The sequence below is a fragment of the Rhododendron vialii genome, chromosome 12a (genome assembly GCF_030253575.1).
Source record: "Rhododendron vialii isolate Sample 1 chromosome 12a, ASM3025357v1".
Classification (NCBI taxonomy): Eukaryota; Viridiplantae; Streptophyta; class Magnoliopsida; order Ericales; family Ericaceae; genus Rhododendron; species Rhododendron vialii.
Window position 1 is genome coordinate 10022546 of NC_080568.1, and position 19392 is coordinate 10041937.

The 19392-nt window shown below is 36.1% G+C and overlaps 1 protein-coding gene across 5 annotated transcripts; it reads left to right on the forward strand.

Annotated features, from left to right (window-relative positions):
• Nucleotides 1–410: 410 nt before the first annotated feature.
• On the forward strand, nt 411–10554 carry LOC131310577 (uncharacterized). 5 transcript variants are annotated; one of them, XM_058337671.1, is made up of 15 exons: nt 411–605; nt 3387–3778; nt 4528–4605; nt 4977–5032; nt 5730–5849; nt 5954–6024; nt 6281–6374; nt 6513–6722; nt 7073–7324; nt 7795–7903; nt 8092–8159; nt 8977–9064; nt 9147–9221; nt 9314–9405; nt 10228–10554. In XM_058337671.1, exons 2-15 carry the CDS (start codon nt 3467–3469, stop codon nt 10301–10303), a joined length of 1701 nt encoding a protein of 566 aa, XP_058193654.1. In that variant the 5' UTR covers nt 411–605; nt 3387–3466; the 3' UTR covers nt 10304–10554. The 5 variants fall into 5 exon arrangements, with proteins under 5 accessions (XP_058193654.1, XP_058193655.1, XP_058193653.1 ...); XM_058337672.1 differs by having other exon boundaries at nt 3415–3778; XM_058337670.1 differs by having other exon boundaries at nt 3435–3778.
• The last annotated feature ends 8838 nt before the right edge of the window (nt 10555–19392 follow it).

Here is a 19392-nt window from a genome sequence, read left to right on the forward strand (position 1 = left end):
CCCTCGTCCCTATGCATAAAACAGCCCGATCTCCACTCAGGTAGTGTTTTTGGAGCTCGCCGGAAAAGTTGCCGGAGAACGCTGGAAATCTCCAGAGAGATAACCTATGGAGCTCCCCCTCGGGTTACCTTAACGATAGGTATGAAAGATCGGTTTGACATAACCTAAGTTACGCAATGCGTGTGCTTGATCGTAAGCGAGAGTGAGAACGAAAAAGTGTCTTTTAGAAATGTATGCAATTGTACTAAAATTAGTGAGAAAGAGAATTGAGAGGGGTAACGTAAAACACGAATTGAGAGTCAGACCTAGAAAATAAAAAATCGACCCAAAGAGGCAAAGATACATGGCCTATCACATGACATGTTATGGGGGTTGAAGTGTAATTTTAGAAAACAGACGGAAGTGTTTCTCACGATAACACGAGTCAATACTCAGAACAACACAGGAGAGGACAAAAAGAATCCCTAAATAAAATTTAATTCCATTTTGGGGTCACCACTTTTTGATCCAAATGGGTTTGGCGAAGCTCATCAGGTCCAACAAATGTTCCCCAGTCTCTTCAATCATTTTGCCGATCGCGCCACACCCCAATTCCCAAATCAAAGGTACATACATACATATCCCCCTCTTCTCTCTCTCTCTCTAAATTCAACCTGTTGTATCCCCCCTCCTCTCTCCTTTCGACAAGTTCAAATCACCCAAGCTTCAAATTAGGGTTCTATGTATGTTGATTTATGCTTACATTTATGGGTTTGTATTTATTTATGTGGATAGTATTTGTATTGGGTTTGGATTCCATATTTCTGGATTTTTCAATTCTGTTTTTTTTATAGTGCGTAATTCGAATTGGCAATGCATAATTCTAGGTTGCTTTGACATTTTTAGGGGTGTTGAATTTGAATTGTATAATTTTTCTAATGAGTGCTGCAAAAGTTTTATATTGGGGATCTTTGTTGTACTCAAACCTACTGGAATTGTGCTTGTGCCTGTACCTCTGTTTGTGCAATTTTAGCCGCAGGATTGCATGGGAACAAAGGTGCAAGTAGGGATGTAAATGAGCCGAGCTGCTCACAAGCCGCTCAAGGCTTGGGTCGAGAAGGGCTCGTTCAAACTCGACTTGGAATAAAACGAGCGAGCTCGAGCCAAAGTATTTGAGCTAGCTAAATAAACGAGCCAAGCTTGAGCAACTAATAGCTCGACTCAGATGAGCTCGCGAGCCAAGACATATACACATACGTATGTATATATTGAATATAGATCTGTACAAAATGTTCTTTAAACTGATGATTAAATGAATACGGAAAGATGCCATGTGGAAGCTTTTTGAAACCCACGCGTCAAACGGAGTGGTGTGCTTTGCTGCACAAGGAATGGTGGGAGAATACATTTTCTCTAGATGTGGGACAATTGAAGAGGTTCCCAGTTCCCACCCAGGCCTTCTACATCAATTCTACATCGAAAAATTTATGAAACTGTTGGAGAGAATCTCCTATATAATTACAATTCTACATCTTTCCCTTGCTCCACTTTGTTGTCGCGTGATTGTTGAGTATCTGCGAGCCAAGCTCAAGCCCACATTTGGTAGCTCGTTTCAAGCTCGAGCTAAGCTCAAGCTTACCCCAATTTTGGCGAGCCAAGCTTGAGCAGCTCAAAGCTTAACTCGGCTCGGCTTGATTGCAACCCTAGGTGCAGGCACATGTCGGTACAGGGACCTGAGGTGTTATTTTTGGTGATCTTAGTTCTGTATTGATTTTGTATGTAATAAGGGGTTTCCTTGCTCTTCAGACCCCTGTAAATCCGACTTTTTGGGGAATACAGTTAGATTCATTATTATGGCATTTTTCGTATGGGATTTTTACGGGGTTAGTGGATTGAAATGATCATGCGAAATTCCGGGCTGATCCTTTCTCTGACTGATTTGAGGAAATTGAGGTGGAATTGTGTGATTTGTGCTAACTAGTGTTCAAAAAGTGACCTCTTTTTGGAAATTTCGGTTGTCATGGTTATAAACTTGGGCGCTGCTATTCGCAGCCCTCTATTTTCTCTCATAGCCCACTACATTTCGGTAAATGGTTGTTGAAAATCATACATAACATTTCGGTAAATAGCTGTTGAAAACAAGATTATATTTCGGTAACTACATGTCAAAAATATGTTTAACTTTCGGTAAACAACTGCCAAACATACATTTTCGGTAAATAGCTGTTGAAAAAAATATTATATTTTGGTAATTGGATGCTGAAAATATATCTCAATTTCGATAACTAACTGTCGAGTATAATTGGAAATTTTTAACTGGCTATGGGAGAAAATTAAAGGCTGCGAATAGCAGCGTCCTAAACTTATAACTTGTCATCCCAATTTTCTATGTGGGTTTATTACGTTTGTGCAGTAGAGCTTATCTTCTTGGCTCCATTCAGGTGGCAAGTATTTTGCGCAAGTGAAGGGAAGGGAAGGGAAGGGAAGGAAAAAGAATAGATTTTTCTTCTGTGTGGTCATTTAGGAGAGACTTTTGTCAAACAAGTTACTAAGGCTCCGTTTCGGAAATCAAAATAAGTCCTTATTTTTTAAGAATGTAATTTTAAGCTTAAAAATTATGGTCTTATTGAAATCTAAAAATATGCAATATGGATCTTGTTTGGAAGATCTTGATGAGATCTTTTATACGATGCAAAAAAATTTGAAAAATTATTTTTCATTTACTTTATTTTTGAGTTTGAAAATATGAAATAAGCTGCTTATTTTTTAAGAAGGTTTCTGGAACGGGGCCTAATATACAGATGTTCATTTATCGATGGAACTTGAAAAGTAAGATTCCTGTAAAATCGTGCATTTTTTTTGTAGGATAAGCAATAAACATTATGCAGGAAGTTAAATAATCGGTTACTTTCCTTTCCTGACAACTGAACAGGGGCGCTTAGGAAAGTTGAAACTCCCACTTAAAGATGTACATTCTTTCTTTGAGTTTGGCTTCGTTTGTTTAGACGTAAAATATTTTTCGGTAAAATATTTTACCTATTTTTCGGTATTTGGTTGTGTAAAAAATAAGAAAAATATTTTACATATAAAACATTTTCAATTGATTGGATGAAAATGACTTACCCTTAAATCTTCAATAAGTTATTTTCCCCCTTAAATCTTCCATAAGTTATTTTCTGAAATGAATCTGCTGTCTTCTGCTGCAATGCTCAGTTTCCTGACCCATATTCAAATCCAATATTCTCAGATCTCTCTACTATTTAAATCTTCCTTCTTTCCCTATATTAATTTGTCATATTTTTGAAAATAATTTTTAAGTGTCAGCCAAAAAATAAAAAATTTTGAAGTTTATTTTGTAAACATTTTACATCAAACAAACGGGGCATTTTATGTTTCTGAAATTTCAGTTTGGCTAAGAGATTGAAGGAATACCAGTAATTGTGGCGCCAATTCAGGGAAATAAAGGTTTTAATTGGGAGCTGTGAACATGTATCGGCCTGTGGCTACCACCACTACCCGAGGTGGATTGCCAACGGATAATGGGGATTCAGTGGTGACATTGGACCAAGTACCACGTTGGAGTGATGCCGAGTACAAGTTCTCATTTGAGAATGAAGATCCCGGCTTTCCAAATTTGTGCTTCCCCGACCCTTTGGCTTCTTCATCAGGGGCAAAGAGTAGTGGAAATGGTACGGTGTCTAGGTTTCCAGTGGACCATGAAATCAACTTGAAGATTTATCTTTGGAGGGGTAACCCTTGGAATCTTGAGGCGGATGCTGTTGTTAACTCCACAAATGAGGTGATAAGCGAAAACTTTCTCTATAACTGTTAGTTATGATATGATGTGACGACAGTTCATCTTCAATGTTTATTGATTGATTGCACGACAGGAACATGTTTATTTGTAGACACCTTAAACGATTACTTCAGTTCTATTTTGGGTGGTCAAAGGGAAACAACTAGAAAAGCCCGTTTCTGTTCATGGGTATGTTAGAATATGCCATAAAAGCTTGAAGTGTAGGCTGCTGATTCAGTGAATTTGGTTAAAAGTGCGAAAGCAGCGTATTAGGTTTCTTTTGATGGTCTCTAATGTTTGCATTGTATAGGTTTCATTGCATCTGGTCTATAAGTTAACTGAGCTTATGAAATCAAAGTTCTAATTATTTATCTTGGGCCTTCGCATCATGAAGTCTATAACTCATCTGGGCTTCCGAAGTTCGCAATGAATATTTTTGCATGCAGAATAACTGCATCATAGGGACCACAGCATGCATCCTAGAATTGTAACGGCTTTGTTTGGTTTCCTTCTTTGGGTATTTTAGTTTTGGTAGTGAGTGGAGAGAGAAATAGAATAATGATTGGAGAGAGGGGTAATGAGTAGAGATAGATATAGAGAGAAATGAAAGTAATAATTGGAGAAATAAGATAATGATTGAAGAGAAAAATAGAGTAATGATTAGCAAACAAAAACAAAACAAAGTTAAAATAGAAAACGAACAAAGCCGTTATCTTTTTCTTCTGAGTTATTTTCAAATTCGGTGGTTATAGAATCTTGATGAAGCACACAGCAGCCCTGGTTTGCATGCTGCAGCTGGTCCTGGTCTTGCAGAAGAATGTGCAGCACTGGTAAGCTATTTGTATATCAGGAGACCTTTTTATGTGTTTCCCCCTTTGATCCTGATTTCTTTATTTTTGGCAAAATGTTAATTGGAGATGTGTTTTTTCAATTGAAGGGAACTTAATGCTTTTGAACACCGACTATAGATATGCTTTGCCAAATGGATTAAAAGATAGTTGCTAATAAGATTTGCAGAGATAAATTTATAGAGTAATGATGAGGCCTAAAACAAAAGGTTGTGTCATTAAGTGAGAGTGACGGTTTCAATCTTCCAACTTTCATACGAAGCAATTTTTTTTCACAAGTTAGACCAAGCCCTTGTGATACCTATTAATGCTAAAAATATCTGAATGACATGGTGTCCTTTATTTCTTGATAGGGTGGGTGCCGCACAGGGATGGCAAAGGTTACTAATGCATATGACCTTCCTGCAAGGTGAGTAGTGGTTTAGCTCTACCAAGTAATCGTTTGTATTTCGTAGGACTAATTTTTTGTAGTCGCACTGATGCTGATCAAAACAAGTAAATCGTCGAAAGTACAGTTCTTATAAAAGTTCAATCCTGCACTTACTTTACCTGCCCTTGTGCTTTGGAAATGAGGAATTTAATATTGGACTATTATGCAGTTGAAGGAAGCTTTTACCATTATTTTGTTTCTTGAAATCATTGGACATTGTCTTTCTATTGTTCCTTGACTTTGTTCTCTTAGAGCTTACTCAGTAATCAGTACTAGTTGTTTAGAGAAGAAATTGACTCTATTCAGTTATTTTTCAGATGCCTGTTTTTGTCCTTTTTGCAGTGTGTCTGCATACTTTTCCAAAATTGAAATGGTGTATGAGCATGCTTCCATTTTCTTTTGTATATACCTTAGTATGTGAGGTGCAGCGGTCGCGTCAATCTACGTAATAACTGTTTATTTTTTTGTGAGAGCTGCTTTTATGCATGTAACAAACTAGAATTCTTTCTGCTTTCTGCTTTTTGCTTTAAGCTTTTCACGGTGCACTGATTACTTTATCATCCTTGAGAATGTATTATCTCTTTTTGCTTAGTTCATGCACTTATGAGTATTGATGGCAACAAGAGCAAACTTGATCTCGTTGTCTTAAGACTGGATTACAATTTACTTTTGTTAGGAGGATTATCCACACTGTGGGTCCCAAGTATGCAGTGAAATATCATACTGCTGCCGAGAATGCTTTGAGCCACTGTTATCGGTCTTGCCTTGAACTTCTGATTGAGAACGGGCTTCAAAGGTTGGTTGATAGACCAATGTCCTTTGTATTTACCATGTCTTTGTTTATCTCTTTGGTTTCATTGTTGTCGAACTGGAATTATCTAACATCATCTGTCAATGCAGTATTGCCATGGGCTGTATATATACAGAAGCAAAAAATTATCCTCGTGAACCTGCTGCTCATGTAGCAATAAGTGAGATACTTTCCCATATCCTATTGCAGTTCTTCTATTTTGATGACATTCACATCGTCATGTGCATGTGCAAAATGTTGAGTATGCTTGCATTAGTTGTTCCTGTACCTGTACGGATATTTGTTCCTGTACCTCTACGGCGATTGCATTAGTTGTTCATGTAGTAATAGATATTTTGTTTTAACAGAATCTCGAAGTTTATAGTCCACCATTCAGCCTTACCATTTACCTCTCTTTTGCTTACACCTACAATTAGGAACTGTGAGACGGTTTCTCGAAAAACAGCTAGACAAGATAGCTGCTGTTGTTTTCTGTACTATGACAACAACTGATATTGAGATATACAAACGGTATGTCATTTTTGTTTGTATTTAAGGTAATTTCTACGTCCATATGAAACCTCTCTGGGGCTTATATGTCATTTGATTGGTATAGTTCTGTTTTATTGTTGATTGGAATGGAATATTCCCTTGAACCTGAAAATGTAGATTGCTTCCACTTTATTTCCCTCGGGATGAACATGAGGAGGAAGTGGCCATTTCAAAACTTCCGGCAGATGTTGGCGATGAAAATGGCGAGACTGTTATAGATGAACGTAAAATCAGAATAAGGCCTTTGCCTGATGTCAAAATGACTGTTTCTAAACCTCTTCAAGCATCAATGGATCTTCTTGTCAGTGATGTTGGGTTGGCAAGACGGTCAGTATACTTGAAAGCTCGAGATAAGCTTACATACCTCAAAATAATGCTCTATGTCCCATCTCCTATGCTTCTTTTTTCCTCTTTTCCAGTATGAATTTGTAAAGATTGTTTGCTTATGTTTGGGCTTTGTATTTGTTGCTATGGGAAGTTAGAGCACTTGCCATCAACAGTTATCATGCCCGCCCTTGTTCAACAACTTTATTTTTTGTGGTTGTGGAGTTCCATATGCTTGCACATACTCTACATTCCTTTGTTTCTTCTTTATCTCTCTGGCTTGATGAAATTTATCGTGCATTTATTGTTCCTTTTGTAGTCAACCGAACTTACTCGAAGATTGTTCTGAACAGGAACTCATCATATCTGGATTCGTACTTGGATCCAGCTTTCATGTCCCTGATTAAGGATCCAGATGAAAGACGCAAGGAACAATGGGAAAAAATTGCTCAAGCACAGAGTGGGTGGAATTGTGCTAAAATGCTTGGATATGGTGATCTTGGAGGGCCTCCATTGTCAGCTGCTGAAGAATACTCCATTCATTCTCAATATCTTGCTAAAACAAATTATGTTAACCTTTCTGAAATTGCGGAAATGAAGATTGTGTAAGCATATGTTGCAATCTCTCTCTCTCTCTCGAAAAGGAAAAGAAATGAAGAAAAAGACAAACTTGAAACAATGTTTCAATAATATGAACAATACGCCACCTTAAATGAAGTTATGAATGTTGAAAATATTTTTTCTCCAAAAGCTGATTAGTTTAACCAATAGAATATGGAGAAAGCTGTTTTGTCATGATGAGATATGTGGATTGTTTTCTGGATGTCTTTCTCTTTCTTAGTTGCTCCCTTGCCATTGAGGTTTGGCTATGACATAATATTGGACATGCCTATTCTGACGGTTACAAGATTTATTGTATTGAAATTCTGTAGTAGGAAAAGAGGAAGCATATTCAAAGAAAACTGTTATGCAAAGTTCTCTCCTGCAGAAGTTCTGTTGATTTTTCAATGATTTTGGTTCAAGCATGCTAAATAGGGTTCAAATGGTCAAGAAGAATTTATGTTGCCTATTTCAGGTACCGTGAGGGGGTTGATAGTGAGGGTCGTCCAGTGATGGTGGTTGTGGGAGCACATTTTCTGCTGCGATGTCTTGATCTGGAACGATTCGTGCTATATGTAGTAAAGGTAAAGGGACTGCATCTTGCTTTAGTTGGCGTTATTGCAACTGACTTAATATTTCACATCCTTTGAAGTGACAGTGGTGGAACCTACGTGCATTTCTTGTTGTTGCATTTGTCTTAAATTGTGGTGGTGGTGGTACAACTCTGTTCTACTCAGAAGTAGGGTGAATGATTCACAATATTGAATTTCAGGAGTTCGAGTCCTTGAAACAGAAGCCTTATACCATTGTCTACCTCCATTCTGCAGCATCATTACAGATGTAAGTATAGCAAATCTCTCTTCTTGTTGAATTCCACTTTGTAGCATCTTTTGGAATAGACTTGATCCTTCTATTGACTTATGTGCAATTCAATCGACGTGCGGCCAAGATTACTTAAATCGGGAAGATTTATTAGTGCAATTTGTAGTTCATGCTCTAAAATAGAAGTGAAGGGGGCGTGTAATTGTTTTTTGGCTTGGTGTGGCTCATAATAGATATTTAGTTGCATTTACCTCCTTTTACACTTGCCAAGGGAAATCTCTCAAGCCTTTATTAAGTACCTTTTTGCAATCGAATTAATTTGTGACCACAAATATCAAGTTTTGTAAGAATAATATAGTGCCATGATATGTTGTATAGCAAGTTATGAAACATGTTTATGCTTCGTGGTTTATTGGTCAAAGCAATGAGTGGATTGGTTTGCGCACCTTCTTAACTAGTACATTATAATGCAAAGCTTTCATGCAAATCACATCATGTCTTCAGATGTACTACTATCTTGTCATTAACTACCAAAATTTTCCTTTGAAAGTATGTTCACTAATTTAACTTAATACAGCCCTTTGACCAATTGAAGGGTTGTTTTCTCTGAATACGTTGGAGTGTGCATAAGTTCAAAGAAACACACACACACATGTACATAAAAGCATTATGCCAAAATCAAGGGGGGACAGTGATTTTTTCCCACCTCAATTCTCTTACAATGATGGTAAAAGTGGCAACTAGCGATCTAGTGATTGTTGGACGTTTATACTTCCTGACATTCTGTTTGCCATATTCCCTCTATAGACAATTCTTGTTTTCTTCACCTTTTGAGACCTGCATCTTGGACTAGGCAACCAGACCTTGGATGGCTGAGGAGATTACAGCAAATACTTGGCCGCAAACATCAGCGAAACCTTCATGTATGTGATGGCCAAGTTGTTCCATCCAATGGGAAAATTGCATTTCTTCTGTCCAAAACTTAACCTCCCATTTGCAATGTAGGCAATATATGTTCTTCACCCGACATTTGGACTGAAGGCTGCAATTTTGGCTATGCAACTGTTCGTGGATAGTGTGGTATGTCGACTCCTCATTGTTCAGTGATATGAATCCAATTAGTTTTTTACTTTTATTCACTGAGCTTGTTGTCTTGTTTATTGTTCACCTAGGTGTGGAAAAAAGTCGTATATGTTGATCGCCTTTTGCAGCTATTTAAATATGTTCCTCGCGAACAGCTAACCATCCCCGACTTTGTGTTTCAGTTGAGTCCTCTCTACTTCTCTTCTACAATTTTGCTATTTTTAGTTGTTTTGTCAAAGATATGATTGGGCTCCACACTTATATGGATGGATAGTTGGTAGGGGTGGCAAGGGCGGCAATGGGTGGAGTTACCCTATTAAGTTATACCTCCTGCATACACGACCCGAACTTTAATCAGATTTTCCATACGCTCCTCCCTCCCTTACTCTAATTCCCCCTCAGCGCTTCGTATCAGTATAGGGCGGTGCCACGAAAACTAGCAAAATAGCACTGTAGCAAGCCAAAAAAATAGCTTTGGCCATAAAAATTTGGTTCTGACCAGAGATGCTTTGTTGAGTAACTTTTATTACTGTTCAAGCAGTAGGAGAATACAAGTGTCAAAATTACATCAAATTGAAAACAAGCCCACTATCACTATTAGCCCAAGTTGGGAGATTCGAACTCCTCACCTCCTAGTGATATGTAGGAGTCCCCCAGTTGAGATGCTTTGTTGAGTTAAACATGCATTTAATGCTAATGTTATACATGTAATGTTGCATTCAATTTGGTTGGGTGGGGGTATCTTTCCCATACTCGACCCAAATCCGATTGGGCTCAACTTACCCACTCTTGTTACCGACGCTACCCTATTAGTGCTCCCCCAAACCCTTCCCATTTGGATCAGTCCTGTCTAATAAGTGGTAACTATACACGATAGGGTGTTTTGCCATCTGTCGTGCATACCCTTCTATTCTTGTTATTGCCCCTAGCAAGTTCCAATTTTGAGGGGCAAAAGAATGGCAACCAAAATTTGCTAAGTTCCCAATTTATGTGTGAAATGCAGGCACGATTTGGAAGTGAATGGAGGGAAAGGTCTGATTGTGGACTCGAGAACGAAGTATGTATACCAGAGAACATAGTTGTTGCATTTCAGAATTGGAGTAAGTGATTGAGCAGAGTCTACCGGATTGCTGGCTTTCCTTATTATTGTTTGTGTAAGGGAATTGGGGTTGTGATGGGTTTAAGTATTTTGTTTGTATAGTACAAGTGAAATTTCATTCTTTGTATTGTTGTAATGGTTAGTTTAGTTTAGTTTACTTGAAATAAATGTATTGGGATCAATGTTCTTGTTTATTTTTGCAGATGGAAATAAAGGTATTTTTTAATGTGTTGCGTGATGGAAGGTGTAATAATTGGAGATCCTCAATTATTGGGGCAATTGAGACCAACTTAAGTCATGGTCCTGTTTATTTTAATGCTTTCCCTGATTTATCTCTATCTCTTACTGATAGAAATATAGGAGAAGCTTTGAATTGTAGAATCCAGACTAGAGGTTATGATTTCTTGCCTGGATCCGAAGTTATTGCTGTAATTTATAGAATTTGTTACAAGGTTATGAATACTATGAATCCCAGGGTACGAATGATGCGCCCTACAGATAGAACTGTTTTAATAGAATCTAATATGTTGACATCAAATGTTGCAACTAATAAGTTGATTAATTGGGAAGAAATTACCTTCCCTGATAGTTGGACTATGCCTAATGCGGTTCCTCCTAGACCCATTAGTAATACAATTGAACAAATAGTTCAAGATAATGATGGCACTGTTTTCTTAAATTTTAGAAACTCTCAGGCCGGTAGTTATGCGAGAAGTTTGAGTTCTCGAAATAATCAAACTCCATATAGAGTTAGCATACCAACTACTAGCCGACATTCGACATCGGAGATTCCAGAATCACACCATCCTGTGGAGGATGACAATTTGATTGGGATAAGATTGTCCCAAAACCAAATACCTCATGGAGTTTATACTCACCAGAATAACACAGTAGAATCACCTACTGCTAGTGAAATGGCGTTTAGTCTTAATAATGATAATAGGGGCTGAACTTAGGAAGGAAATTAATGCAGAATTTCAACTCCCAAAATATAAAGAGTTTAGGAGTTGGTATTTCAATAAATATAATTCTGGTCAATTACAAAAATTCAAGAATGAATTTTATGATTGCCTTGAAAGCCAACAAAAAATTATACCTTTCACTCAATGGTTTTATGGAAGGTATTGGCTTGAATGTGATAGATCCATAAATGTTATACAGGATTATCATAGGAATTGGAGGTCTATGACGGGAACTGTGATTCGCGCAATTCATCCTCCAACTATACCTTTGTCTATTGAGGGCAATTCTGAGTCTGATCAACCTTTGGAAACTGCTGCTTTTGTTAGACCTACAAGCACAGATCCAAATGGTAAAGTTTATAAACAGAATAATCATACTAATGCTTGTCTTAATACCATTGGAGACCAATTGGTCAGAATGGAAGAGCAGAAAGCTCAAACCAGAGAAGATATTAGACTAATAAGTCCTAAGACCGGAAACAAGGAGGATGAGATTTCACCGTCCAATATTCGGCCACCATTACCAATAACTGGGTTTAATCTCACAAACCCTAATAAAAATTCTGATTTACTTAAAGAATTACAAATGAGATTTAAGGGATTAACCCTTAATGCTATCTCTGATGACCACGACCAGGAGATGTCTTCTCAGGATGTGGTAGATTTAGAAAATTCCTTTCTCCAGTCTCAACATGAGACTATTAATAAAATTCAATATCCCAAAAATTTTCCTTATAGAAGAGCTGATAGGTATTATTATCCTAGACCTACTCCACAGGATATGCTTTATGAGGAATCTGGTTTTCAAAAACAGATGTCCTATAGTGGCAGGACTATCTATGAATGGAACATAGATGGTATGACTGAATATCAAATTTTTGGTGTTGCACATCAAATGATGATGTATAGCACAATTTGTACTAATAATAAAAATGAGGACAAGGAAGTCGCCGGTTGGATCACAGTTGGATTCACTGGTATGCTCAAAGGTTGGTGGGATAATATTTTAACCACAGACCAAAGACAAGAAATTTTGAATGCAGTTAAAACAACTGAGACTGGCACAATAAAACAAGATGCTGTTTATACTCTTGTCCAGTCAATAATTTTACATTTTGTTGGTCATTGGGATAACCAACGAGAAAGAAGTAGAGAGCTACTTCAAAATTTAAAATGTCCAACGTTGACTCATTTTCGTTGGTATAAAGATGTGTTTCTTGCTAAGGTTATGCAAAGAATTGATGCTAATAATGAGCATAGGAAGTCAAAATTTGTTGATGGTTTACCTTATTTCTTTGCTGAGAAAATCAGGAAAAAATTACGAGACCAAAATAATGGTTTATCTATTGATTATAATAGATACACTTATGGCCAGCTTATAGCCATAATTATCCAGGAAGGATTGACTTTGTGTAATGACATAAAGTTGCATAATCAATTGAAAAAACAGAACCTAACCGGTAAGCAGGAGTTAGGGCAATTTTGTGACGAATTTGGTTATGATCTTCCCCAATATTCGAAACCTCATAAGAACAAGAGTAGTAATAAGACTACTCGAAAATATTCTAAGAAAAACTATGGGAAAAAGAAACATAAGGATAGGGATGAGCCATCAAGCTCAAAAAATCCTAAGAATACTGCTAGAAAGCAGAAAAATGAGGGAAAAAAGAAGGTCTCTGCCAAATGTTTTAAATGTGGCAGATTAGGTCATTATGCAAACAAATGCAAGACTAAAAAGAAATTAGAAGAACTTCAATTGGATGAAGGGTTAAAGCAGACCCTTTACAAGCTTTTAATTGATTCTAGTGATTCTGATTCAGAAGATCAGATTAATGATCTCTCTGAAAATGAAGATACCTCTTCTACTTCTGGAGAGGAAGAAATCACTAATAATTGCAATTGTAATGGCATTGAATGTTCGACTTCTGATGATTATTGGAAGGCGATAGTAGAAATGAATGGTCTCAGTGTGAATGTTCTAACTGAGAAACAACAGGGTCTCTTAGAGGTTATTGATCAAATTGATGATCCCCAACTCAAAATGAGAGTAATTGAAACTTGTATATCTTCAATGAAAGAAGAAGAGGAAGAAAAACCCCAGCTTCCTAATGAAAATTATAGTTTAAAAATTATTCTTGACAGATTAGAACAGGTGGATAATTTTAAACCTGTTACAATTCCTGATTTGAAGAGTGAAATTAATACCCTGAAAGCCGAGATTCGATCATTGAAGACTTTCCAGAGCAAAGCTACTCAAGAATTTTATGATATAAAGACAAGATTAGTTGTCTTGGAAAATAAGGGCGAATCAAGCAAGGTTGATGATTTGGCCTATTTAAATTCCATAAACAAAGTGGTTTACCAAAAATGGCATATTAAGGTTAATTTGGTAATCCATAAGGAGTACACTATCAACAATATCATTGCTTTGGTTGATAGTGGTGCGGATATGAATTGTATCCAAGAAGGAATTGTTCCGACCCAATACTTTGAGAAAACTTCTCAAAGTCTCACTAATGCCAGTGGAGAGAAAATGTTAATTAAATACAAACTCAATAATGTTTACATTTGTAATAAGGGAGTTTGTTTGGAAACAACTTTTCTATGCATTAGGAATCTTCAACAGCAGTTAATCCTTGGAACTCCTTTTTTATCTATGTTGCTTCCCATGAAGACCAGCACGGCTGGAATAACTGCACAGGTAGGTGATCATGAGATATTTTTTGAATTCGTCTCCCCACCTGTTTACAAGGAAATAAATGATATAATGAGAAAAATTTCTCATAAAGATAAACAAATAAATTTCCTCAAAAAGGAAATTCAAATAATGAATATTGAAGAGGTCTTACAAAAACCTTTTTTAAAAGAGAAAATTTCTCAAATTGAAGAGAATTTTAAAAAGGAAATTTGTAGTGATATCCCAAATGCTTTTTGGGATAGAAAACAACAAGTTGTTTCATTACCTTATGAGAAGGATTTTAATGAAAAAAGAATTCCTACAAAAGCTAGACCTTCTCAAATGAAACAAGAATATTTGAAATTATGTCAAAATGAGATTGACAGTTTATTTCAAAAACAATTGATTAGAAAAAGCTATTCTCCTTGGAGTTGCACAGCTTTTTACGTAAATAAAAATGCTGAAAAGGAACGAGGTGTTCCTAGATTGGTTATTAATTATAAACCATTAAATGAAGTTTTAATGTGGATTAGGTATCCCATTCCTAATAAAAAAGACTTGTTGGACAGACTGAATAAGGCAGCCATTTTTTCCAAATTTGATTTAAAATCAGGTTATTGGCAGATTCAAATTCAAGAATCTGATCGGTACAAAACAGCATTTGCTGTTCCATTTGGCCATTTCGAATGGAACGTTATGCCTTTTGGTCTGAAGAATGCACCTTCAGAATTTCAAAATATTATGAATGATATTTTTTATCCCCATGCTGATTTTGCAATCTGTTACATTGATGATGTTCTAATATTTTCGGAGAACATAGATCAACATGTTAAACATCTTAGAATTTTTAAAGATGTGATAAAAAGAAATGGTTTAGTTGTTTTTGCGCCTAAGATGAAATTGTTCCAGACTAAGGTCAGATTCTTAGGACACAATATACACCAAGGGAAAATTATCCCTATTGATAGAAGTATAGAATTTGCTTCTAAATTCCCTGATGAAATAAGGGATAAAACTCAATTGCAAAGATTTCTAGGAAGTCTCAATTATATAGGAGACTATTATAAAGATTTGGCTCAGGATTCTGCACCATTATATGACAGACTTAAGAAGAATCCTCCTCCTTGGTCTGAACAGCATACTAGGGCTGTTCGAAAGATTAAATTAAAAGCAAAGCAATTGCCTTGTCTAGCAATAGCTAATCTTGATTGGAAGAAAATTGTAGAGACAGATGCCTCAAATATAGGATACGGAGGTATTTTGAAACAATATAACATCAATTCTAATAAAGAAGAACTGGTAAGATTTACCTCTGGTTTGTTTAAAAATGCTCAAACCAATTATAGTACAATAAAGAAAGAAATTCTTTCTATTGTTAAATGCATAAATAAGTTTCAAGATGATTTACTCAATCAACAATTTTTAATCAGAGTTGATTGCAGTGCTGCTAAACAAGTGTTGAAACAGGATATTAAAAATCTTGCTTCAAAACAAATTTTTGCTCGTTGGCAGTCTGAATTATCTGCCTTTGATTTTGAAATTGAATACATTAAGGGAGAAAATAATTCTCTACCTGATTTCCTTACCCGTGAATTTTTGCAGGGATGAAATGAAAACAGTACAAAGGATCAGGAAAGAACTAATCTTTTTATTAAGGGAAAGAGACTGCAAATATTACAAGAAGGAGAGAGAGACACAGAGCTTGGTTTTTACAGAGAGAGGGCAAAACCAAAAAACCTACTCAAAACAAAACAGACGCGTCCTTTATATAGAGGACTCTACAGGAAAAGAAATTATTACAAAACAACTGTACAACTGTGGAAATAATTGATGCACAACCTTTCCACCGAAAACTTACCCTTTTATTGAGTAACTTTGAAAACACTCCATTATTGAGCCTTTCACCGAAAATTAAAATGTACTCTATTATTGAGTACCTTTGAATTGAAGCCTAAGCATCCATTATTTATCCCGTTTTTCTTTTCCTTTCCTAGATTGTGTTGTCACAATTTCAACCATACTATCCCAGAAGTCACCCAATGTGGGCTCATGCTGATCTTCTTCATAGGGGTCTTGAGATTCGCCAGCGAGACAAGCAAAAGGATTATTGTCAGCTTCATTACTGGTGGCTGATGTCATGGATGCATCATCTGAAGCTTGATTTACCGATTGTAAAAATTGGTCCTTTATATAATCCATTGTCTTAATAACAATTTCCTCATCAGTTAGGGATGGATTTTTGGTTCTTATTTGGGCCGAAATTTCCAAGAATGGATTCTTGATTGAGGGTTTCTCCCTCTGCTGAACCTGCTTGGCTAGCTCTTGATTTTTCAATTTTATTATTGACAGCTGCTCCTCGATTTGAAGCCCTTTCCACCATTTATGCTGATAAAAACGTTCCAGGATTGGAAAGCCAAAATTGTCTTTGGCAACTTGGATATCCCATCTCCAAATCCATGGAATTCCGCAAGATGCTATTGCTTGAAGAAATAATTTTCCTTTTGGAATATTTGGTCCCCATAATTGAGACTGAAATTTCATAAAGGACTCCATTTCCTCTTGTAATTCTTGCGGAAGATAATCCAGATGTGGCCCAAATTTGTTCCACCAAGATATAAACCAATTTGGAAATTCATTTTGTCCAACAGATTTTGGACATATTTTAAAAAACCAAGAATGCTTTTTCTTGGGATTTTGATAATAGAAAGCTTTGGGCCAAGCCTCAATATAATCCCAATAATTATATTGGACTGTGGATGTTCCATGCTCATTTTTCATAGTCAAAATTCTTGACTTTTGTGGGTGAATTCCCCATCTGTGAACTGGAATAACCATCTTTATTATGGCTTTGCTATAACTGATAGGACCACTCTTTTGATCCACTTTTTCGAAGGTGTGGCTAAATTCCACTGATCCTGTCTGAATAAGCATTTGCTCATAGCAAAAACGATATTTTCCTTCAGGAACTGGATATCCCATTATATCCATGTATCGGGACCTAATTTCCCAAGGATCATCTTTGAATTGTTCATCCTGAGATTCCAGGATCATAATTGTCTCAGTCATTTCTGAGGTTCTGAAGATTTCTTCAGTTTGAACGACCTCCGCCATTGAAGGTGATGATGGTGAGGCGAAATTAGCCTCTTGCAGAGACGGATATTGCAATCTCTGAGCCTTTAAGTAGGCTTCTACTTCTGCTTGGGTCACCTTTGGACGACCCCTGCCACGAGAAGAATTTCCTCGACCACGTCCTCTATCTGGTGGTCTGTTCATTCTGCAAAATTAAGCAGTAGATAATAATGTTAGCTCCGATTGAAGCCTATCAATTGTCAACTGGAGAAATTCCATATCCCAGTCTTCATCATCATCAGTTCCATATTTTTGATAATGCCGTAATAATGCTTCTCTGGTATGAACCCATCGTAGAACATTACTACGATTATGAGGCCATTTTAAAATTGTCATCTCAACATGGGAGTTGAAAACAGCCCTTTGTAATTTCAGATATTGCAAAAATATTGTTCTTTGCAAAACAAAATTATTGTGATTCATCCCTGCAAAAATTCACGGGTAAGAAAATCAGGTAGAGAATTATTTTCTCCCTTAATGTATTCAATTTCAAAATCAAAGGCAGATAATTCAGACTGCCAACGAGCAAAAATTTGTTTTGAAGCAAGATTTTTAATATCCTGTTTCAACACTTGTTTAGCAGCACTGCAATCAACTCTGATTAAAAATTGTTGATTGAGTAAATCATCTTGAAACTTATTTATGCATTTAACAATAGAAAGAATTTCTTTCTTTATTGTACTATAATTGGTTTGAGCATTTTTAAACAAACCAGAGGTAAATCTTACCAGTTCTTCTTTATTAGAGTTGATGTTATATTGTTTCAAAATACCTCCGTATCCTATATTTGAGGCATCTGTCTCTACAATTTTCTCCCAATCAGGATTAGCTATTGCTAGACAAGGCAATTGCTTTGCTTTTAATTTAATCTTTCGAACAGCCCTAGTATGCTGTTCAGACCAAGGAGGAAGATTCTTCTTAAGTCTGTCATATAATGGTGCAGAATCCTGAGCCAAATCTTTATAATAGTCTCCTATATAATTGAGACTTCCTAGAAATCTTTGCAATTGAGTTTTATCCCTTATTTCATCAGGGAATTTAGAAGCAAATTCTATACTTCTATCAATAGGGATAATTTTCCCTTGGTGTATATTGTGTCCTAAGAATCTGACCTTAGTCTGGAACAATTTCATCTTAGGCGCAAAAACAACTAAACCATTTCTTTTTATCACATCTTTAAAAATTTTAAGATGTTTAACATGTTGATCTATGTTCTCCGAAAATATTAGAACATCATCAATGTAACAGATTGCAAAATCAGCATGGGGATAAAAAATATCATTCATAATATTTTGAAATTCTGAAGGTGCATTCTTCAGACCAAAAGGCATAACGTTCCATTCGAAATGGCCAAATGGAACAGCAAATGCTGTTTTGTACCGATCAGATTCTTGAATTTGAATCTGCCAATAACCTGATTTTAAATCAAATTTGGAAAAAATGACTGCCTTATTCAGTCTGTCCAACAAGTCTTTTTTATTAGGAATGGGATACCTAATCCACATTAAAACTTCATTTAATGGTTTATAATTAATAACCAATCTAGGAACACCTCGTTCCTTTTCAGCATTTTTATTTACGTAAAAAGCTGTGCAACTCCAAGGAGAATAGCTTTTTCTAATCAATTGTTTTTGAAATAAACTGTCAATCTCATTTTGACATAATTTCAAATATTCTTGTTTCATTTGAGAAGGTCTAGCTTTTGTAGGAATTTTTTTTTCATTAAAATCCTTCTCATAAGGTAATGAAACAACATGCTGTTTTCTATCCCAAAAAGCATTTGGGATATCACTACAAATTTCCTTTTTAAAATTCTCTTCAATTTGAGAAATTTTCTCTTTTAAAAAAGGTTTTTGTAAGACCTCTTCAATGTTCATTATTTGAATTTCCTTTTTGAGGAAATTTATTTGTTTATCTTTATGAGAAATTTTTCTCATTATATCATTTATTTCCTTGTAAACAGGTGGGGAGACGAATTCAAAAAATATCTCATGATCACCTACCTGTGCAGTTATTCCAGCCGTGCTGGTCTTCATGGGAAGCAACATAGATAAAAAAGGAGTTCCAAGGATTAACTGCTGTTGAAGATTCCTAATGCATAGAAAAGTTGTTTCCAAACAAACTCCCTTATTACAAATGTAAACATTATTGAGTTTGTATTTAATTAACATTTTCTCTCCACTGGCATTAGTGAGACTTTGAGAAGTTTTCTCAAAGTATTGGGTCGGAACAATTCCTTCTTGGATACAATTCATATCCGCACCACTATCAACCAAAGCAATGATATTGTTGATAGTGTAC